Source organism: Bos indicus x Bos taurus, chromosome X (assembly GCF_003369695.1).
Source record: "Bos indicus x Bos taurus breed Angus x Brahman F1 hybrid chromosome X, Bos_hybrid_MaternalHap_v2.0, whole genome shotgun sequence".
Taxonomy (NCBI): Eukaryota; Metazoa; Chordata; class Mammalia; order Artiodactyla; family Bovidae; genus Bos; species Bos indicus x Bos taurus.
Window position 1 is genome coordinate 122,611,240 of NC_040105.1, and position 23,363 is coordinate 122,634,602.

Here is a 23,363-nt window from a genome sequence, read left to right on the forward strand (position 1 = left end):
GTCCTTCAGAACAGTTTCCTGAGGGGAAGAGTGCGTCTCTGGGAGACACCAGCGGCGCCCGCTCTTACATTTTCACTGAAATGACGCTGCCTGGGGCGGTCGGGGTGGGGAGTCAGATAAGGCTCTCGGAGCACCCCGCCACCCCACCCCGACCCCGGCCCATTTATCCGGAGCTTCCCTGGGCTGTTCCTTACAAACTGCCTCGGACTGGGGGTGGGGGGCGCCCTCCGAGCTGGATGGTGGGGGACCCCCGGGGGTTTCCGACCCAGGAGTCCCTTGGTGTGCCAGTTACTCGAAGATGGCGTTTTATTATCAGGGAGGTTGCTTTCTTTTGTTTCCTATGCCAGGAGCACATGGAGGTAAACCTAGACCTGTCACCGTGGTCCAAAAAGCCCTGGGGGCTGAGGGGTGGGCGGCTGGGGCCGGCCTCAGCCTGGCCCGGGGCTTGGCCGGCTGCTCACCCGAGGCCGGGCAAACTTTGGAGACCCAGCCTGAACCTCTCACCTTGAGGGTTTAATAAAAGCGAGGGCGGTCGTCGGGGTGGGCTGAGTCGAGGTGGAGACGCGAGGAGGCTGCACCGTCGCTGCCAGGCGAGCGCCGGGGCTGAAGCCTCGCCGAGCCCCGAACGCCCCAGACCCTGACCCGGGGGAGGAGGCGAGCTGCGGCTGGACTCCTCAGTCCACGTCGACCCCCGCCTCCCCGATCCCCAGAAAAGGGAATTTTATTGCCGAGGGAGTTTGGCACCCGGAAAACCGATTACTGACTTTCTTGAGTAACCTGTTCACTCCTAGATGGTACGTGAAGAATGGAGTGAAACCGGGACCATCTACTTCTATGCTGCTATTAGTAGCAACTTCCTTAATTGCAAGATGAGGTGGCGGGAATAGGATTTTATTTCTGCCAGTAATGTGAAAGGAAGGATTCGTCAATAAATGTTTTTTCTGGCCTTAGGAGAAATGGTTGAGTGCTGTGCGCGCCTACCAACCCCCCTTACAAGGTCTGTTAAAGAACTTGTCGGTTTGGCTGTTTTCCTGCAATTATTCGTAATCGAAGCATTGCTAGCCTTTTTCACGCATCGTATGAATTTGCTCTCGTTATTTTTTCTGCATTTGAAACTTTCACAAATGTACCCTGGCTAAACGAAGTAATTGTATGTCCCCTTCTAGGCTATTATTATCACAAGAGTGCTGTTAATGTTTTTCTAAAGGTTTACCTCACCAGAGGCATGTCTTATGAAATTGGAGCAGGTTTACCTGTGGCACAGCAATAGAGGTTGTGCCTATCAGGATTTTGAAATCCGTAGGAATTGGCTTGTACTGTATGCTTTGCTAAAGCAAGTGACTAAAATTGGTTTCTCACATTTAGCCTCAGAAGGTAAAAAAGCATTGTGCTTCATAGTTCTATTTCATGTAGATTCTTGTGATCCTGAGTGTTGTTTGGGGGTGTTAGAAAAGGAAAGGTGACAAAGAGGACTAATTGTAATATTTGGAAAGAGGATAATCTTTTCACATGGCATTCTTATACTGGAAAACAACTGGACTGTGGTTTGTAATATATTCGGTAGCTCAACATTGAGATGATGACACCCCCCCCCCTTTTTTAAGGATTTGAACATTTGAAACCAACCAACCAGTCTAAAAATATCAATCTAAAAGCCCCCTTCATCTTTCTTTTGCTCAGAGTGGTCTGTGTTGTTTGAGTCTAGTAAGGAAGCAGTGCTGGCTGGGGAAGGCAGGGCATGCAGTAGAATTTGCAGCAGTTGTTGAGGTGCCAGCCTGCAGGTTTTGAGGCTAGTACTTTGCATCCCCATCCAAGATCTCTGCAGAGAATATACTTACACTGAAAGGAGCTTTGACCTCATTGTTTCGGCTGGAATACTCGACTGCTCACATTTTCCTGAGCAACCATGACTCTGGTTAACTCTCCAGAATTTCTACCAGTGCAGTGAACTGAAAGCTTCTCAGGAGTTGTATCTGAGCCCTAGGCCTAGGGCAAGGAATTAATTTGCAAACCCTTGGACGGAATGTGAAATATACTATCAAATACTGCTAAAGAATGACTTCAGAAATAATTGGTGGGGGGCGGTTTTTAGCTCCCCTAGTCAGTAAGCAAAATGCTGTCCTCATCTTTTTCTTGGTGGAGACTGAGTGGCACTCCCATTTACATCACTAGAAGGATACAACTAAAGATTTAGGTTCATCTTTGTCTTGCACAGCAATATAGATGTAGTCTAAGTTGTGTGCTTTTATATTTTGGAGATGGGGCTATGAATTCCTTTCAAAATTAAGTGTTTTTCTTGTGTACCTGTGTACATCTGAATTTGACTTTGAATGTGATATAAATTCCAGTGATGTTGATTGTAGTTCTTGGTCACTGAAAACTAGCTACTACATGTTAGGACAGGGCTTTACATTTTAGGGGCTTCCCTTGTGGGTCAGCTGGTAAAGAATTGGCCTGCAGTGCAGGAGACCTGGGTTCGATCCCTGGGTTGGGAAGATTCCCTGGAGAAGGGAAAGTCTACCCAGTATTCTGGCCTGGAGAATTCCATGGACTGTATAGTCCGTGGGGTTGCAAAGAGTCAGACACGACTGAGCGACTTTCACTTAGATTTTAAACCTAACATGGGAAGTACTATCATCTTTTACAGCTCAGTAGAGAAGGCAGTGGCAACCCACTCCAGTACTCTTGCCTGGAAGATCCTATGGATGGAGGAGCCTGGTAGGCTGTAGTCCATGGGGTCGCTAAGAGTCAGACACGACTGAGCGACTTCCCTTTCACTTTTCACTTTCATGCATTGGAGAAGGAAATGGCAACCCACTCCAGTATTCTTGCCTGGAGAATCCCAGGGACAGGGGAGCCTGGTGGGCTGCCGTCTATGGGGTTGCACAGAGTCGGACACGACTGAAGTGACTTAGCAGCAGCAGCAGCAGCAGTATATGCCGAATCATTTTAAAAATGCCATTTATTTCTCCAGGCCCAGGTTCTCCAGTTTTGAAAGAGAAAGTTCTTTCAGTTCAGGTCAGTCGCTCAGTTGTGTCTGACTCTTTGTGACCCCATGAATTTCAGCACGCCAGGCCTCCCTGTCCATCACCAACTCAGACTCACGTCCATTGAGACCATGATGCCATCCAGCCATCTCATCCTCTGTCGTCCCCTTTTCCTCCTGCCCCCAATCCCTCCCAGCATCAGAGTCTTTTCCAATGAGTCAACTCTTCACATGAGGTGGCCAAAGTACTGGAGTTTCAGCTTTAGCATCATTCCTTCCAAAGAACACCCAGGACTGATCTCCTTTAGAATGGACTGGTTGGATCTCCTTGCAGCCCATGGGACTCTCAAGAGTCTTCTCCAACACCACAATTCAAAAGCATCAATTCTCCGGCGCTCAGCTTTCTTCACAGTCCAACTCTCACATCCATACATGACCACTTGACTAGATGGACGTTTGTTGACAAAGTAATGTCTCTGCTTTTTAATATGCTATCTAGGTTGGTCATAACTTTCCTTCCAAGGTGTAAGTGTCTTTTAATTTCATGGGTGCAGTCACCATCTGCAGTGATTTTGGAGCCCCCCCAAAATAAAGTCTGACACTGTTTCCACTGTTTCCCCATCTATTTCCCATGAAGTGATGGGACCAGATGCCATGATCTTCGTTTTCTGAATGTTGAGCTTTAAGCCAACTTTTTCACTCTCCTCTTTCACTTTCATCAAGAGGCTTTTTAGTTCCTCTTCACTTTCTGCCATAAGGGAAAGTTCTTTAGCTTGAGCTAAAAGAAATAGTGATTCATTGCATTTTCTAAAGACACAGCCTTGATGTCTTTGCCATTAAAAAGTTGTATTTCCTTTTTGATGAATTATGACTTTTCTTCTGACAATTTTGTGGTAGAAAGAAATTGGTGGATTTGGTGTAGGATTTTCGGATTTAGGTATGTAGGGGATGTCTTAAAAGATTTAAGAGTTGGGATGTCTGAGAGTATAATAAAAACGATATAGCCTATTCCCAGTCAACATCTCCAGTCTCCATAAATAAAATAAACAATGGTAGTTTTTTCTGTACAATTTACTTTCCTTTAAAAGAATGTTTAATTGGAAGTTTGGACTAATTGAGACTTAAGCATCAGGGACTTTTATTCTATCTTTTACTCTTCGTGAGTTTCATAGTGATTACACTAGCATTTTCACATGAGTTGAAAGGTTTAATGAGAATCTAAACAACAAGAATTCCCCCCATTTGGCTTATTCACTTATTTCATGCTAACAAACAAGACATTACTTGATAAAGTAGTTCAGGGGACTTGGCCAGGTGGATGCTATTTAACTAGCCTGTCAGAGAATATTAACTAGGTGTGAATTTCTAGATCATTGACATATAAAAGCTTAAGTTTCGAGTTGAAATACTGGGAAAAAACTTATCTCTTTGATTCTAGTAGCTCTCAAACTGTTTTGGCTCCATAAAGAATGCAGCATATAGTAATATCATCATATAGAAAATGTTGTATCTGTCGAAGACACCCAGGACTGGAAAGAAGTTGACTGCATAAGGTATTTTAAGGAAAATTCAAAATAAGATAAAAAAATATTCAAAATAATGAAATAGGTAGCTAATGTATTTCTTTGAGTCTGATCTCTGGTGGCCTTTGCCTGCAGTGGCTTGAAGAAGGATTTCCGTTTGGGGCCAGAGATTGAAGGCAGGTGGCAGCAATGAGAGCACTGAATCCTGGCCACTAGACCACCAGGGCCAGTGGCCTGTGACAAGACCCTGGCCCTTTGGCTTTGTAGAAATGAATTGCCACAAAGAGACGGAAAGTAGTGAAATAAGTAAAGTGTTTATTAGGAGAAAAAAGTGTACGTGTGGATAGACATACATAGGTGGGCTCAGAGAGAGAGCTGTGCCCTTGTGTTAGTTTGAATCACTTACATGGGGTATTTCTTCCAGGTTTCCTTTGCCTCATAATCTTGCTCTGCCTGGCTCTGAGTCTGCAGTTTGGTTTTTCTCAGTATCTTCCCATGTGTGCACCCACTTCTCTTAGCCAAGATGGAGTCTAGTGAAGAGACCTCTGGGTAGGTTGACATTGCCTACTGTGGGGTGCATCCCCTCCCTTTTGACATCCGAGGAGGCTTTCTGTGCCTGTGTAGTCGGGAAGGCCTCCTTGACCTCGAGAATGAGGAATGTGTGGTCTATCTCTTATCTGGGCAGCTCCTCTGCTCTGGCTGTTATCTTTGTCTTGGAGTATCTGTCCACAGGGGACAAACTCCAGCTGCTCAGCTTGGGGCCCATCTGTCTGCTGCCTCAAGTCCAAGGCAAGACCAATTTAGTGAAGCAGTATATGGAGACAGTGAATAAAATTCAGGTAATTTGGGGGTCTTTTTGGAGCAAGGTTTTTTGTTTTCTCTTTGAATTAATATTATCAGAGTAATTATACTTTTTTTTTCTTGTTTCACTTTACTAAAATCCTCAGCCTGACATTGCTGTGCATGGAAAATATTTAACAGTTTTATTATGTTTAGCAAGTTATCTGAATGTATGTAGTGCAGTATTTTTGCATTTACTCCAACATTACAAATAGCCTGTTCATCTTTGCCCCTACCAGGTAGTTCATACATGGCTGGATTTTTTTAAAAATTAATTATTTATTTTGGCTGCACTGGGCATCAGTTGTGGCACCTGGGATCCAGTTCCCAGACTAGGGATCAAACCCGGGCTCCCTGCTTTGGGAGCTTAAAGTCCCAGCCAGAGGACTACCCAGGAAGTCCCCATGGCTGGGTTTAACAGGTGAATTTGCCCCTATTAAAAGCAAACTTTTATTATCGTATTGTAATTTCTTTGAGGGCGGGGGTCCCTTTTCCCGGCATAAAGAACTTCCCCCACCAGGGATCAAATCCGCATCTCCTACGGTAGAACCGCAGTCTTAACCACTGGACACCAGGTAAGCCCCTGTCATTTCCTTTTAATTTCTGTGGCACTTTACATTAGTCTTTCTCCACTGGGAGAGAATCCATTCCTAATGCCCTAGAGAATCTGTTTTATGTTATACTTATCTCCTGTGCATGCATCTGTAGATGAGGGATTCCAGTTGAAAAAGGCTGCCCTAGACGTTGAAGGCTGCTGGGGTCAGGGACAGTTGGCACAGTGCCTGGTGCATAGTAGGTGTTTGATAAATATTTGAATGAAAAATTTTTATGTTTCACATAAATAATAGCTTCTGCTCATAGTGGTATTTATGAAATTCTTATGAAAAATGGTTAAAAATGAGGAGTTCCAGTTAATTGGGTGTGATACTGTGATTTATAATAACAAATATATATGTGTATTTGGTCTTTGCCTGTTTCTGGCCCAGAGCTCCTAAGACCCTTGGCATTTCCGACTTTGAGAACAATAAAGGTATGTTTTATAATGTTAATAACGTGAATTGGGAAAGCATCTCTGGTTGGCGGCTGGTCACCAGGGAAACCAACCCTTTGATTAGAGGGTTCAGTTCCACTCCCCTGATTTCTGGGGATTGGAGAGGGCCTGGTGATTGAGTCACCAGTGACCAATGGGTTAGTCAGTCATGCCTATTAATGAAGCCTATATAAACCCCCCAAAAAAACAGGGTTTGGAGAGCTTCCAGGTTGGAGATTTGCGAAGAGCACGCTGTGCTCCTAGAGAGAGCACAGAAGCTCTGTGCCCTTTCCCCATTCCTTGCCCTATGCATCTCCTCCATTTGGCTGATCCTTGTATAATAAACCAGTGATCTAGGAAGTAAAGTGATTCTCTGAGTTCTGTAAGCCACTCTAGTGGAACTTCTGATTTATAGTCAGTCAGTCAAAAGTACTGCTAACAACCTGGATGGAGGCTGGTGTCTGAAACCCAAGGTGGAGGTTGTTGGGAAGCCCAGTTTGTAGTCAGTTGGTCAGAAACACAGCTGATAACCTGGACCTGCTGCTGGTGTATGAAGTGGCTGGTTGGGGGAGTCCTGTGGGACTGAGTGCCTAACCTGGGGTATCTGATGCTACCTCTAGTCAGAAATTGGAGAAGGCAATGGCAACCCACTCCAGTACTCTTGCCTATAAGTTGAATTATGGGACACTCAGGTGATGTCTGAGAATTGCTTGTTGGTGTGGGGACACCCCTCCATATTGGAACTATGATCAGAACCTAAACATTGGTGTGCACTGATTACCAATTTTTAAACTATTAGAATAAATACATCTATACTGACCATAGTATAATCTCTTAGATGATTACACCATTTTATGATCTTGCAGAGCATTATTTCATTCAACAAATATTCACTGAACATCTGTTATGTACTGGGCACTATAGTAGGCCCTGGGACACATTGGTGAGCAAGACAAACTCCCTGTCTTCATGAGCGTTGACGGTCATTACGTACACGGCTGTGGATTTAGAGGACATGGTGACTGCTCTGTAACACATTTGTGACAAACCATGCAACTTGCTTTTTTGTGAATAAGTTACTATTTTATACTTACTTGTTTGTCTTTCTACCAGAAATAGAGTGAACAATTTCGATTATTTTCTGGTTGTTTGGATTTCAGATAAAAAGGAATTTGTCGCATTTGACACCTTCAATATGACCTAGACATCACAAAGGGCTCTTTTGCAAATAGATGTTAGTCTGATTCTCTGTAAAGTGGGACACCTATTTAGAAATGAATCACTACTACTTGAAGTAAATATTAAATAACCTGAAAACAAGTTTTGTCTTTTTTTAAAATCCTGATCTGGGTTTTACTGATTCAGCAACATAAAACTCAGAATGTCTTCTGAACACCTATAAGGGTTTACTGTTTGCTCCTTCTGTTTATGATTATTGTGCATAATTCAACCCTTTAGTGGGTGATACTGAGTGCCTATAAATCAGGTAGTTTCCAGTGCTCTTAACGAGCTTTTAGCAGAAGTGAGATTTGAGCAGGTAAAGCTGGCCAATTTCATATTGATACAACTATCCAGGTGAGCTTGTTTCCTCATGTAGGCTGCCGGTTGACCAGTGACTGTGCAGTGGGTTCTGAAAGGTAAAGTGTAGCCAGTGGCCCCTGTGCTGTGCTTAGTCACTCAGTCATGTCCAACTCTTTGTGACCCCATAGACTGTAGCCCAGGCTCTTCTTTCCATGGGGATTCTCCAGGCAAGAATACTGGAGTGGGTTGCCATGCCCTCCTCCAGGGGATCTTCCCAACCCAGGAATCCAGCCAGGGTCTCCTGCATTGCAGGCGGATTCTTTACCATCTGAGCTACTAGTGGCCCCTAGAGAACCATAACTAACATCCCCGCCTCTGGATGATGTGCAGAGAACTAGCTCATGAGTGAATTCAAATACTGGTTTGTTGAGTGATGGGAAAAAATCATTAAGGTTGACTGCTTGTTTAACCTGGTATAAGTTCTCCCAAAGAGGTGGAAGCATGGGACACAAATGAAAAACACTTTTCTTCCCCCCTCAAGGTGGTGGAGTTCCCTGTACATCTGTAGTGCTTTATATGGAATAATCTTTTGCATCTGGAATTCTTCAGATTGGAAGGAATTTTCTGGTTGGGCAGAGTGAGGTTCTAGGCTTCCATAAGTGAAGTAGGTGCTATTTTCAAGTTTGTTTACATTCACTTAACACTAACCTCAGAGAAGGCAATGGCAACCCACTCCAGTACTCTCGCCTGGAAAATTCCATGGACGGAGGAGCCTGGTAGGCCGCAGTTCATGGGGTCGCTAAGAGTCGGACACAACTGAACGACTTCACTTTCACTTTTCACTTTCATGCATTGGAGAAGGAAATGGCAACCCACTCCAGTGTTCTTGCCTGGAGAATCCCAGGGATGGGGGAGCCTGGTGGGCTGCCGTCTATGGGGTCGCACAGAGTCGGACACGACTGAAGCGACTTAGCAGCAGCAACAGCAGCAACGCTAACTTTCCTGGCCTGGGATAAGGGTAGGTCAGTGGTGACTGTAAAACAAACATTAGCACAACTGCAGCATATGTTAACACTACTGCAGTTTAGTGATGAATGAGTACTCAGCACTGCAGATATGGGCGTGGGGTGCCCTGTGCCAGTACATTGGCAGGCAGCCCCACACTTACTGCAGCGTGTGGAGGGATTGCTGGTTTGGCTGACTTACTGATTATTTGAGGTTTATAGATAATATTGGACTGTGGATATCCAGATTTGGGAGGTTAATATGTATTTGTGAAGTACAGATTGTCATCAATTTTTTGCCCTGTATTTATTTAATAAAATATGGGAGGATTGGTGAAGATTACCGTGTTCAAGCAGATACCGTGTATTTTTTTTTAGACTCCTCCATTATATGTTGTCATAAAGTAGTGTGGCTATATTTTTCTAGTCTCTTTTTCATGTAGATATTGAAAAATCAGCAGTTTTCTTGATAATGATTATGCCTTTAGCACAGCATCAAGTAAACAGTAGATGCTCAATAAATACTTTCTGAATTGATAGCATAGTCTGAGTCAGTAATAGACGTTGAAAAATGACCAGCTACTGAGAAGCTTATGTGTTTCAGACTGGGCTACCAATGAGTGCATGGCACTAAAAATAACATCCTTTCAGTTACAAAATACTACACTATATTTATTCTAAATGAGAAAAAAAATTATACTTTCCTACCCACTTGAAAAGGAAAAGCTTTAGCATTTACTTGATGCTAGTTTCTCGATCAGCGAAAAAGATTATGTTTAGTGCCTTCCCCTTTGTTGGCCAGTCACAGAAAACTATAACCCATATCCTGTTCTCAACTTCTAAAATTATAAACAAATTCATGTTCTTTTTGTTAAATCCCATGCATAAGCTTATATTTTCTGTTGCCACCAGCACATCAAATCTTTTTGAAAACCAAAGCTGCAGAATTCACTCTCTCAAGAGCGTTATTTGGATTCCGGATTTCACTTGGTATTTGGTGCTGGGTGGATACCTGCAGTGAGAAGGCAGAGCAACCAGAGGAATTGTGGAGTTTGAGGGAAGCAGTTTTGTTGAGAAAAGAGCCTTAACCTTGTTTAAAAAGGTTAGTGCAAGTCCTGGTTTTGCCATTTACATCCTAGCTTGGGAATTGGGCACTGTAGGTCCTGTACATCAAACTGTTCCCCAAAGTGTGGTCCTTAGACTACCTGCAGAAGAATCATCTGGGAAGCTTATTAGAAATAGACATTCTTGAGCCTCAAACCTACTGAATCCAAGTCTCAGGTGATAGGTGCCAGGAAACTGCATTTTTAGCAGGCACTCCAGGTAGTTCCTCAGTTCACAAAAAATTGGAGAACATCCATATTCAATAACCTGGAGAAGGGAACGGCTACCCACTCCAGTATTCTGGCCTGGAGAATTCCATGGACTGTATAGTCCATGGGGTTGCAAAGAGTCAGACACGACTGAGTGACTTTCACACACATACTCAATAAACACTGAAGTGTTTATTTTCTGTGTACACTCTGTTCCTGTTTCTGAAGTCTCCTTTCTTCACCTATAGGATGAACATCACACCTACTTGGCATGATTGTTGAAGTTTGGTAGGCTATTCAGCACATACCAATTGTGCCAGAGGTCCCCAGAACCATGCCCAGGTTCGATGGCTTACTGGCCAAACTCAGAAGACTCAGCATATAGTTGTCCTCACAGCTCTGATTTATTATAGAGAAAGGCTCCAAAGCAAAGTCAGCAAAGGGAAAAGGCTCAAGAGGCCATGTCTGCAGGAACCCAGGCATAGCTCCCAACAGTCCTCTCCCAGTGGAGTCACACAGGTTGTGCTTAATTCCTCCCAGCAATGTGTTTTCTCCAAAGGGAGCTTCTCAGAGACTCAGTGCCCAGGGTGTTTATTGGGAGCTGGTCACATAGACACACCTCCTCTGCCTGGTACATGCAGAATTTCAGACTCCCAGAAGGAAAACAGGTATTTAGCATAAACCATAACGTTGTGCCAACAGTTGAGGCACAGCGAGCTATTCTTACCACTTAGGATGGTGGGAACCTTCCCCACGTCCAAATCCCCAGACACCAGCTGTGTCTATACCAACCTTGTAAGCAGACACTTTTAAGAATAGCAGTCAGACCTGCTCGGTTAACTTTTTCACTATTAGGAAATACTGGTATTTTTCAGAGAAGGGAAATGACTGACCCTTGGTCATTAAGCTAATCAAGCAGCAGAACTGAGTCTGTCTGAAACTCCCAGCAATCATCACCTTGTTCTCATTGCTGTACACATCGTGCTTCTGGACGATAGGTCATTGCTTTGCAGATCACTGAATGTATTCACTGTCGCTTGCAGCAGAAGAGCAGCCTGCGGGTGATAAATTGATGCACCCAGTGGGGGAGCCAGGAAGTATTGATGTTTCTGCCAGTTTAGCGTCAACACTTGCTGGTTTCCTCTCTGGAGCGTCACTGAATTCGTGGATTTTCAGTTTTTCTGACTTTTGTCACTGCCCCAACTCCTCCATGTTCCATCCATTTACCCATAGTCCCAGCCAACATTCATTAGCATCATTACTTCATCCCATTCTGTGATGCTTAGCTGTTAGCTTATAGGCAGCCAATTTTAAAAATCCTTTTGGGTAACACAGGTCCAAAGAGCAGGCATAGTGAAGAGTGTTTGGTCAAGGATAGTTATATAGGAAAGGCTGCCAAAAGGAAGTCTAAATTCTTGGGCTAATGAATGAATTTTATGGAAATGTTTATAAGTAGTACTTTACTTCAGGATTTTTGAGTTCTGTGATCATGGAAAACCTCAGTGATATCTCTGGTTATTCTTAGTTTCAATCTTTTTTTTTAATCTGTTATCAAAAAAGAAAATTAATAATTCTGTTATGATTTGGGGCAATGAATAAATTAGGAAATCATACGGGAAGATGCAGTAATCCTGCAGCTCAACGGGGAGCAGAAGCCAGGAGGGAGCTGTCACAAATAAATAACAGCTGGGTAGAGCAGATTATGTAAGTTACACCTGTTGTGTAAGCAGTTGGGATGTTCTTGAAGCTTCATAATTAATGTAGCTTGCAGTAATATAGATTAAGGGATCTATAATGTAGTGCACAATTTACTTTTGGCTTCTTTTCTGAAAACATCCATATGAATCAAAAGCTTCCTTTGAACACCCGTTCGTAGCTCAAGCTAGAACCCTAGCTGCTGCTGTTGCTGCCACGTCGCTTCAGTCATGTCTGACTCTGTGCGACCCCACAGACAGAAGCCCACTAGGCTCCCCCGCCCCTGGGATTCTTCAGGCAAGAACACTGGAGTAGGTTGCCATTTCCTTCTCCAATGCATGAAAGTGAAAAGTGAAATTGAAGTTGCTCAGTCGTGTCTGACTCTTAGCGACCCCATGGACTGCAGCCTACCAGGCTCCTCCATCCATGGGATTTTCCAGGCAAGAGTACTGGAGTGGGGTGCCATTGCCTTCTCCGAGAACCCTAGCAGTCATCCTTAATAACGCCTTTCCCTTTATTTCCTACATCTGTTCTCAGCAAATCCAATAGGTTCTAATTCAGAAAGAGTTCTCAAATCCATCCACTTCTCTACTTGCCATCCCTACCACCATCCAAGTCCAAGCTACCACTATCACTTATCTGGACCATTGCAGTAGATGATCTCATCTACTACTGCACTCTTCCAATCCACCTTCCACACAGCATCAAAGGGATCTTTCACAGATGTGTATTTGAAAGCCTTCAGTGACTTTCCAGTACTCTCTAGATAAAGACCTGACCAGTATCAGGTGACTGACCTATTTCACTTAGCATGTTCTCAAGGTTTATTTGTATTGTAGCATGTATCAGTAGTTTATTCCTTTTTATGACTGAATAATATTCCACTAAATAGATATACCACATTTTGTTTATCCATTTGTCAGCTAATGGGCATTTGGATTGTTTATATTTTTTTGCTATTATGAATAATAATTCTGCCTTGGACATTTTTGTATATGTTTTTGTGTGGACATATTTTCATTTCTGTTGGCTGTGTACCTAGATTTGGAATTGCTGGATTAAATATTTAATTCTATGTTTAACATTTTGAGGAACTGCCAAACGTTTCCACAGCTCTTCTGTATTTATTACTTTAAAAAATTCTGTTAAAAGACATAGATAAAATTTATCCTAAACTTTTTAAAGTATATAGTTCAGTTGGGCTTCCCTTGTGGCTCAGCTGGTAAAGAATCTGCCTGCAGTGTGGGAGACCTGGGTTCAATCCCTGGGTTGGGAAGATCTCCTGGAGAAGGGAAAGGCTACCCACTCCAGTATTTTGGCCTGGAAAATTCCATGGACTCCATGGGGCCACAAAGAGTCTGACACGACTGAGTGACTTTCACTTTCACTTTATTTTTTCATAGTTCAGTAGTGTTGAGTATATTCACATTGTTGTTCAACAGATCTCCAGAACTTTTTCATCTTATACAGCTGAAACTCTCTACCCATTAAACAGCAACACCTCATTTCCCATTCCTTACTCCCCCCAGCCCCTAGTAACTACCACTGTACTTTCTGTTTTTAGGAATTTGACTATTTTAGATATCTCATATAAATGAAGTCCTACCATATTTTTCTTTTCTTTTTTTTTGCCATATTTTTCTTATTGTGACCTCATATAAATGGAGTCCTACATAGTTTTCTTCTTTATTTCACTTAGCATAATAGCCTCAAGATTCATCCATGCGGTAGCATGTGACATGATTTTCTTCCTTTTTAAGGCTGAATGATACTCTGTTTATGTATTGCATTTTGTTTATCCAACCATCTATTGATGGACATTTGGGTTGCTTCCATTTCTTGACAATTGTGAATATTGCTGCTATTAACAAAAGTGTGCAGATAATCACTTTGAGATCCTGATTTCAAGATCTCATTCTTTTGGGTATATATGCATAAGTAGGATTGTTGAATCATATGGTGGTTTTGTGTTTAATTTTTGAGGTACATCTGTACTGTTTTCCATAGTAGCTGCACCATTTTACATACCCATCACCATTGCAGAAGGCTGCCAGTTTCTCCACATCCTCACCAACACTTCCCCCCCCCCCCCTTTGGAGAGGGTGATGTTTGGAAGAAGCCATCCCGATGGGTGTTTATATGGTTTAGGTTTGCATTTCTCTGATGATTAGTGACATTGAGCATCTTTTCATACTTTTGGCCATTTGTATATCATCTTTGGAGAAATGTCTATTCATGTGGTTTGCATATTTTTTATCAGGTACTTTTTTGTTGTCCAGTTGTAGGAGTTCTTTATATCTTAGATCTTAACCCTTTACCAGATATATGCTTTCTGCATATTTTCTTCCACTCAATAGTTTGTTTCCCTTTTTATATTTTTGATTGTTTCCTTTGATGCATAGAAGTTTTTTAATTTGATGAAGTCCCGTTTGTCTGTTTTTGCATTTGTTGCCTATGCTTTTTTAGTGTCATCTCCAAGAAATCATTGCCAAATCCAAAGTCATGAAGCTTCTCCCCTATGTTTTCTTCTAGGATTTTTTGTTTGTTTGTTTGTTTTAGGGCTTACATTTAGATCTTTAATCCATTTTGAATTGACTTTTGTATTTGGTGTAAGCTAAAGGTCCAACTTCATTCTTATGCATGTGGATATCCAGTTTTCCCAGTGCCATTTGTTGAAAAGGCTATGTGGATTTTAGGATAAATTTTTCTATTATTGCAAAAAGTCATCCTCACTTTTTACCTTCTGTCTGTCAAAGTACGTTAGTATATACTATTTCCCTCGTCTGATAAACCTCTCTCTTTTAGTCAGTTCCTGAACTTTTACTCATGTCTCAGGGCTTGTCTTAATCTCACATCCCCAGGGACGCTGTACCTAATTCTTCCCACAGGCTATGGCACGTTCCCAGGTTCTCATAGTACTATGAACATTTCTTCTATACTCTTTATCACAGTTGACTTTACATTTGCATATTATATTTGTTTGCTAACCTATATAGTATCAAGCTTCCCTCTGTCTAGTAAGTTTCATGAAAGTAAGAATTGTGACCATTTTTGGTGGTGGTGGTGGTTTAGTTGCTAAATCGTAGCCTACCCAGTTCATCCGTCCATGGGATTCTCCAGGCAAGAATACTGGAGTGGGTTGCCATTTCCATCTCCAGTGACCATTTTTGCTTATTGCTATATCGCTAATGTTTCAGTGCCTGACATGTAGTAATATGCTCAATAAAAATTGAATGAATAAATGAAATTTGATTACTGTCTGTATTTTTAACCTTATTTCCCATTTATAATCATAGAATTTGAAAGCTTGTCTGAGAGGTAAAATTGTCCAGTCTTTAGACATCAGTGTTGTGTTCAGTTAAAAAAGAAGCATTACTCATATTTTAGAAATGACTTCATTTCCTCTAGAATGCTGTGTTTTAAACATATACAAGAGTATCTGTTTTTCACTATAATGTATTTAATGTTCTCTGATGTACTTAATGAAAAACTTTATGAGCATCACTGTTGTATACACATTTTCAACATTCACTTTGTTGAAGTTTGCTCAGTTCATCTCACTTGCATCCTACTCTTTGTGACTCCATGGACTACAGCATGCCAGGCTTCCCTGTCCTTTACCTAAACTCCTGGAGCTTGCTCAAACTCATGTCCATAGAGTTGGTGATGCCATCCAACCATCTCATCCTCTGTCGTCCCCTTCTTCTCCTGCCTTCAGTCTTTTCCAGCATCAGGGTCTTTTCCAAGGAGTCAGTTCTTTGCATCAGGTGGCCGAACTATTGGAGTTTCAGCTTCAGCATCAGTCTTTCCAATAAAGATTCAGGACTGATCTCCTTTAGGATGGACTGGTGTGATCTCCTTGCAATCCAAGGGACTCTCAAGGGTTTTGTCTAACACCACAGTTCAAAAGCATCAATTCTTTGGTCCTCAGCTTTCTTTATAGTCCAACTCTCACATCCATACATGACTACTGGAAAAACCATAGCTTTGACTAGACGGACCTTGTTGGCAAAGTAATGTCTCTGCTGTTTAATATGCTGTCTAGGTTGGTCATAGCTTTCTTCCAAGGAACAAGTGTCTTTTAATTTCATGGCTTGCAGTTACCATCTGCAGTGATTTTGGAGCCCCCCAAAATAAAGTCTCCTACTGTTTCCCTTGTTTCCCCATCTGTTTGCCATGAAGTGATGGGACCAGATGCCATGATCTTAGTTTTCTGAATGTTGAATTTTAAGCCAACTTAAAGTTCACAAAAGTTGAAGTTTGCTACTATACTTCAAACATACTGACTTCGAGAATCCCCTTCTGGTCCAGTGGTTAGGACTCAGCACTTTCACTGCCAGGGCCTGGATTTGATCCCTGGTCAGGGAACTGAGATCCAACAAGTCCCATGCTACAGTCATAATAATAATAAATACAAAAAAGTACCCACTTCACTATAAATAAGAAATATCATATTTATTGATTAAAGTATTTCTTTCATTTGTAAGTCTTTTTGATAATTTTTTAATCTAGCTGTTTCACAAATATTTGTTTTTTAAATTTCAAAAATAGTTATATTGAAGAGTAAATACTTTTAATGTTACTATCTTTAGTGAATTTATTGCAGTTTTGTGAGTACCAGACAGTTAGAAATGATAATGTTAAGAGTCTCATTTAAGCCGTTAATACATGAGAATGGAAATAATCTTTTTATTTTATATGGATCAGAATTTGAAATGAGTTTTTTATCTTTTTGCCTTCAACGTAAGCATTTGTGTTCTGTTAGGCTATGTACAAAAATAACTATTTCAAATTCAGTGCCTTGAATTACTGATCTCTGATCCCACTGATAACTCCGCAGGTTTATGGAGTTGTTTTAGTTCTGAATTGTCTTTGCCTTCTTTTTTTTTTTGTCTTTGCCTTCTTACCATTATAACAGCTAAAACCAGAGTAGTAAATTCCTGACACTGTTTTAAGTGCTTTGCAAACTTCAGTTCATTATACACATTTGTTTATTGTATTAGTAAGGATTCTCCAGGGGTGTGTGTGTGTAAATACTTATATATTTACTACTTTAGTATTATTTCTGTGTAACTATGTAAGTTTCTTCATGTATATATTTATACAGACATATGTACCCATAAAAAGAAACTTACAAAGAATTGGCTTCCGTGATTTTGGAGGCTGACAAGTCTTAAGAGCTGGAGTCAGCAAGCTGGGGACCCAGGAGAGCCAGTGGTGTAGTTCTAGTCCAAGTCCAAAGGCCTGAAAACCTGGAGAGCTGATGGCATAAGTTTCAGTCCAAAGGCTAGCAGGCTTGATACTCTGGAGAATCAGTGCTTCACTTCAGGTCCCAAGGCCAGTTAAACCAGTGTCCCAGCTTAAAGGCCGTTAGGCAGGAGGAGCTGCCTCTTACTCAGAGGAGGGTTGGTTGGTCCTTCTGTTTTATTTAGGCCTTCAACTGGTTGAATGAGGTCCACTCATGTTATGGAGGACAATCTGCTTTACTCTCTTTGCCAATTCAGATATTAATCTCATCCAGGAATACCTTCACAGACAAACCCCCTATAATGTTTGACCAAATATTTGGCAGTATGTGGTGCAGTCAAGTTGACACATAAAATTAACCATCACAGTTACGTCCTAGGATCATGTGAAGATGAATGAACAAATCTAAAGTGTGTACAGCCCAGGAGTAGAAGACTTTACTATAACTGCCCATAGTCTTCTAGCCTTACCATCTCATCTGTAAAGTGAAGGACTTGGATTGCTACATGGTCTATAAGGTTCACTGAAGTCCTAGAACTGGTAAAGGATCTTAGAGACCTTTTAATTGTCCAGCCTCTTCATTTTACAGGTGAAGAAATAGAGGGCAGATGGCTTGTCCAGGATTATTCAGTGACTGGGAGTTCACAAAAAGAAATTCCAGCCTCAGCTTTGTAACCTGTGTCCTCAGTTTCCTCCTCTGTGAACTGTGAGGGCTCTTGGATCATCAGTATTTCTTGAGCTTATAGAGATAGTATACTGTTATTGTTTTTTTTTTTTATACTCAATATTAAATTGCTAAGATTCTTCATAAGTTTTCATGTAGCTGTAGTTGGTTCATTGTCACTGCTCAATAATATAATAATATTTTACTTTGGGAATCTACTAGAATTGATCCATTCTTCTGTTGATGAACTTATAGGTTATTTTGCAGTTTTTTTTTTCTGTATGACCAGAAAAATATGTCTTTTAGTGTATATTTATGAAAGAGGTTCCTCCCAATGTATGTAGGATACACATATATAAACACATGCTCAGCCACATCTATAGGAAGACAAATACATGTAATAACTCTAGAAACATGCAACTTTACAAGAGGAGGTGAAATTGTTCTCCGAAGTAGTTTTACCATATGAATTACCACTAGCAATGTATGAGTTCCCATTGCTTCATATTTTTGCCTTTGATATTGGTTGATGTCTTACATTTGTCAGTTCTCTGATTACTAATGAGGTTAAGCATCTTTGCATATGTTTCTGGGCCCTTTATGTTTCCCCTCTGAAATACTTGTTCATGTCTTTTAACTGTTTTCTTTTAGGTTATTGATCATATACTGATTTATAATTATGAGTCCTTTTCATAATCAGATTAATCCTTTGTTGATTACATTTTTTGCAGATATCTTAGTTTGTAGCCATATATATATATATATATATATATATATATATGTCTTTTGATAAAGAAATTCTTAGCTTTAATGTAGTCAGGATTTTGCTACTTTGTGGTTACTGCTTTGTGTCTTGTTTAAGCATTCCTTCCCTATTCCAAAGTTGGAAAACTAGTCTCCTTTTTATTCCTTTTAAAAGTTTTGAAATTTGGAAAATTATTTTTTGAGCCTCATTTTTCAGAACTTTAAAATGCAGGAGTTGATCTAGCTGTTTTGTAACAGTCTTTTATTCTTTAACATTGTGAGCTGAAGTAGAAAGGATATGTGTGTATATTTTCAGAGATTGCCGTGTTCTTTCAGTAATCTCTTCCATTATGAGGTTTCATATTCACTCCTACTTCTCTTTTTCTCATTTCCCCAGCCTCTTCCTTCCTGGTTTCTTCAGAAAATAACCAGTTGAATCCTGCAGAATCCTAAAGTTTCTGTGTCGAAGCACCACTTTTTAATTGAAATTTGAGATAATGCAATTGTAAAAAATAATAGAGATCCCATGTACTCTTGACCCAGTTTATCTTAATGGTAACGTCTTGCAAAACCGTAGTATAATGTCACAACCAGGATATTGATGTTGATAGCATCCACTGATCTCATTCAGATTTCTCCAGTTATACTTGTACTCATTTGTGTGTATTGTGTATTTAGTTCTATGCAGTTTTATCCCATGTGTATGTTTGTATATCCACCACCACAGAAAGACATGAGAGGAAACAACACTTTTTAAAGTCTGAATTACTGAATACCTCTAGAGTGTTCTGCCGTACCCAATTTGGCTGGTGCCCACACGGTTCTAGAGGGCCACCTCCAGGTTACATAATCCAGAAGCAAGTTGATGAACTGAAACCTTGACCTGAGAGATGAAAGAATCTTTGATCTTTGGGTCTGAGGTCCTGGGAGGCCAGTTGGCATGCCCTCAAAACATAATCATCCTTTATTTTGAATTGTATATGCCCGTATGAACCTGCATTTGAGACATCCTAGTAAAAGCTGCTTTTGGTCCATCATACCAATAGGAGCATTCAAATTCCATGTGGTCGTTACCAACTACAAAGTAGTAGTGTAAAGGAGTAATGCTAATCCTTCTAGGAAAACAAGTAAAAGCATTAAAAACAAAATTACATAAAAACAGAAAAAACAATTAAAAGCACCAGAATATACATTAGTTTATATCCCCATAAGTTGAAACTTACATTATTGTCATGCTGGTAGTTAAGGGCATTTGAAGACTATATTTATGGGAGAGCTGTGTATGGTTTAAACTCCTGTCTACTTCAAAATATTTAAAAATGAACACTCAGCATCTTTAGTGGAGTTCATTTATTCACCCCTTTATTGCCTTGTTATGACCAGCCAGGCACTATGCTAAGCAAACAGGATTGAGTAGTAAATAAAAAGTGCTTTGTGTCCTTATGGAACTTAGAATCTAATTTTCAATTTAAAAAATAAGGCAGCAAATATTCTAATTATTCACTTCATGAGTTATGAGTGAAATGAATTAGAAACAGAGATAGCAGAAATAGGATCTGTTTTTGATAGGGTAGCTGGCAAGTTCTGTCTGAGGAAATGGCATGTAAGCAGATAACTGAAGGAATGAGGGTCTACTTCTGCAGTGGAGATTGTGAGTAGTTACTGAAACCAGTTGTTTAAAGGCCCTGAGTTGGGCAAGAGCCAGGCACATTGGGAAACTGCAGAGGAGGCTAAATGGGGCTGAAGGGCATACTCAGTGGAGGAGGGGGACGGAGGCAATTAATGGGCTATAGGAACTTCTTAGGAGCAATTTGGATCTTGTAATCTGAACTTCTTGAAGCCATGAAGGTGGTTTGAAGATGTGGAAGTGATGGTAATGAAGTTGTCTATTTAATCAGTTCACAAATACTAAATACCCTACCATGTGTCAGGCACTATTCTACTTGCTAAGGATGCAGTGGTGAGCAAACAGACAAAAATTTCGGCACTCGTGGATCTTTGATTTTAATGGGGGATGGTACTGTTAGGGTAAAGAGGAAGCTGAGAGTTCCAAAATACAATGGCCAGAAAAAGCTAGATCTTCGTCTCTCTGAAAAGTGTGAAAGTTAAGTTAGTTGCTCAGTCACATCTGATTCTTTTGTGATCCCATGGACTCTGGCCCATCAGGCTTCTCTGTCCACGGAATTCTCCAGGCAAGAATACTGGAGTGGGTAGCCATTTCTTCTCCAGGGGATCTTCTGGGACCCAGGGATTGAAACTGGGTCTCCTGCATTGCAGGCAGATTCCTTACCATCTGAGCCATCAGGGAAGCCCCTTCGTGTCTCTGGCATGCATTAATAATAACCCAGGACAGAGGCAGCTTCTATTGCATGAGAGAAGGAAATGTCTACCCACTCCAGTATTCTTGCCTGGAGAATCCCATGGACAGAGGAACCTGTTGGGCTACAGTCCATGGGGTCACAAAAGAGTCAGACACAACTGAGCATGTATGCACATCTAGGGTCCCAGGGTAGTGGGGCAGTTCTGCCTTCCTCAGCATTTGGTTTTTGAGTTCTAGCCAGCCAGAGGGAAAGAGGGATCCAGGGCAAGCTTCTTTAGGAAAATGACTAGGAAATTACACACATCACTGTTAAACACATGCCTTTGGGAGATAGGAAAATGTAGTTTACAGCTGGAAAGCCAGGTGCTCAGGAAGAAAGGAAGAGCAGATTTAGGGGGAAAACCAGTAAACAGGGAGACATAATATACAAGATAAGTGTAATATCTTGTATGCTAGAGATGAGTGGTAAAAGGTAGGAAGTATCAGGTGGTCAGGTCAGATCATTTGCTCAGTCGTGTCCGACTCTTCGAGAATCCATGAATCGCAGCACGCCAGGCCTCCTTGTCCATCACCAACTCCCGGAGTCCACTGAGACTCACGTCCATCGAGTCAGTGATGCCATCCAGCCATCTCATCTTCTGTCGTCCCCTTCTCTTCTTGCCCCCAATCCCTCCCAGCATCAGAGTCTTTTCCAATGAGTCAACTCTTTGCATGAGGTGGCCAAAGTACTGGAGTTTCAGCTTTAGCATCATTCCTTCCAAAGAAATACCAGGGCTGATCTTCAGAATGGACTGGTTGGATCTCCTTGCAGTCCAAGGGACTCTCAAGAGTCTTCTCCAGCACCACAGTTCAAAAGCATCAATTCTTCGGCGCTCAGCCTTCTTCATAGTCCAACTCTCACATCCATACATGACCAAAGGAAAAACCATAGCCTTGACTAGACGAACCTTAGTTGGCAAAAATCAGGTGGTAGAGGTTGCAATTTTTTAATAGAGCAACAAAGGAAGCCCTCATTGGAAAGGTGTCATTTGCTTAAAGCTCTGAAGTCTGTGAGCAAGAAATATTCTGAATTGTTCTGAGGTTGCCATATGCGGGGTAGACTTTTACACGCCTGAATCTTGGACCTTATCTGAAAGTATTTAGGTTAGTGGAAAAGGCATCATTATAAATACTAAACTTTCACTGAGAACAAGCAATAGAAGAAAGCCTTAAACAATGAGTTGATGAATTATCACGCTAGGACCTGGACTGAGGCATCTGTCTGAGATAATTTTTTTTCTTAGATCTTTGATGGTAGGCTTAGCTCCCTGAAAAAGAAGGGACCAAGAAACCCTCTGTAGTGCTCAGTTCAGAGTGGGATTGGTTGGGGAGGGTGATTGTTTTTTTCCCCCTAAGTGTAGGAAGTTTTGATGATTTGAGTCTGCTGTAGAACTCTGGCTAATTTCAGTCAACCCCTCTCAATGCAGTTTTAAGGATGTGGTTAGAAAGAATGGAAGTATTTTCGTGTTCACACTTACTCATCCAAAATCTTCCTTAGTTGCCTTTCCAATTACAGAAATCGATAGTTGCCAATACTTGGTTATTTTCTTTAATTATATTTGAGTGCTGCTTTAGGTTATATGTCAATGTAAAATACATAATAGGCACCTTTTCCTCCTTCTACATCATTTTTTTTTTAATGACAACTCATTGGGTTAATGAGACAAAAGAATTTTCTGCCTGTTTGTTTCTCTAATGCCCTTTCCATCTCCAATACTCCCATAGGTTGTCCTGGGCTTATTTCCGTGTTAATAATCATTATCTTTCATTAGAGAATTTACAGTTTAGGAAAGGAGATAAGATAAACAGATGCATAATGAGCATACAAGGCAGAAAGTGATAAATGCCACAAGAAAGGTAAAAATAAAATGCCTTTGTAGTTCACAGACCACAGAATGAGATGGTGACCCTGACAGTCTTTGCTTCCACGGTCATGAAAGGTCTCCAAAGTAAGGTTAACTTTGAGCTAAATATGTAATGCTCTCAAAAGGAATTTTCTCTTCTTGGAAAAGGGAAGCATTTGATGTATTCTCCTACTGTTTTAAGTGTTTTTGTGAGTCCAGTCCTTTTCTAGGCACAGATAAAATACATTTTTTTTGCCTGTCATCTTACACGACAGAGAAAAACTCCAGTTAGACTGGAAAAGCACTACTAATCACAGCTTTTTATAGTGTTGGAAGTTACTCTTGAATCTTTCCTCCTCTCCCTCACTTCAGCTTACCTAGTTCCTCACCAAATCCCCAAGATTATGCCCCCTGAATATTTCGAGGATCCCCTCTTGCCATGCTTAATCCATCTCTGCAGAGCAGCTCAGCTGACTTTTTAAAAACATAACGTTAGTTTAAGTCAGTTTCATGCCCTGAATCCCTAGTGGCTCCCCTCACAGAGCAAGATTTCAGCTGCTGCTTGTGCGCACCAGGCTCTGCCTACCTGTTTG

At 41.2% G+C, this 23,363-nt stretch overlaps 1 protein-coding gene across 6 annotated transcripts in view; it reads left to right on the top strand.

Moving 5' to 3' along the window:
• The window catches only part of ATP11C (ATPase phospholipid transporting 11C), a 170,275-nt gene that overhangs the window by 741 nt on the left and 146,171 nt on the right, over window positions 1–23,363 (top strand). For 4 of the 6 annotated variants that reach the window (XM_027533063.1, XM_027533062.1, XM_027533061.1 and 1 more), the window contains exon 1: window positions 5,145–5,348. The exons of the other annotated variants lie outside the window; for them this stretch is intronic. In XM_027533063.1, coding sequence (XP_027388864.1) covers window positions 5,160–5,348 — 189 coding nt within the window. In that variant the 5' untranslated portion in view covers window positions 5,145–5,159. Of the gene's footprint in view, window positions 1–5,144; window positions 5,349–23,363 lie in introns of those variants that run through there. 6 annotated transcript variants of the gene reach the window in all.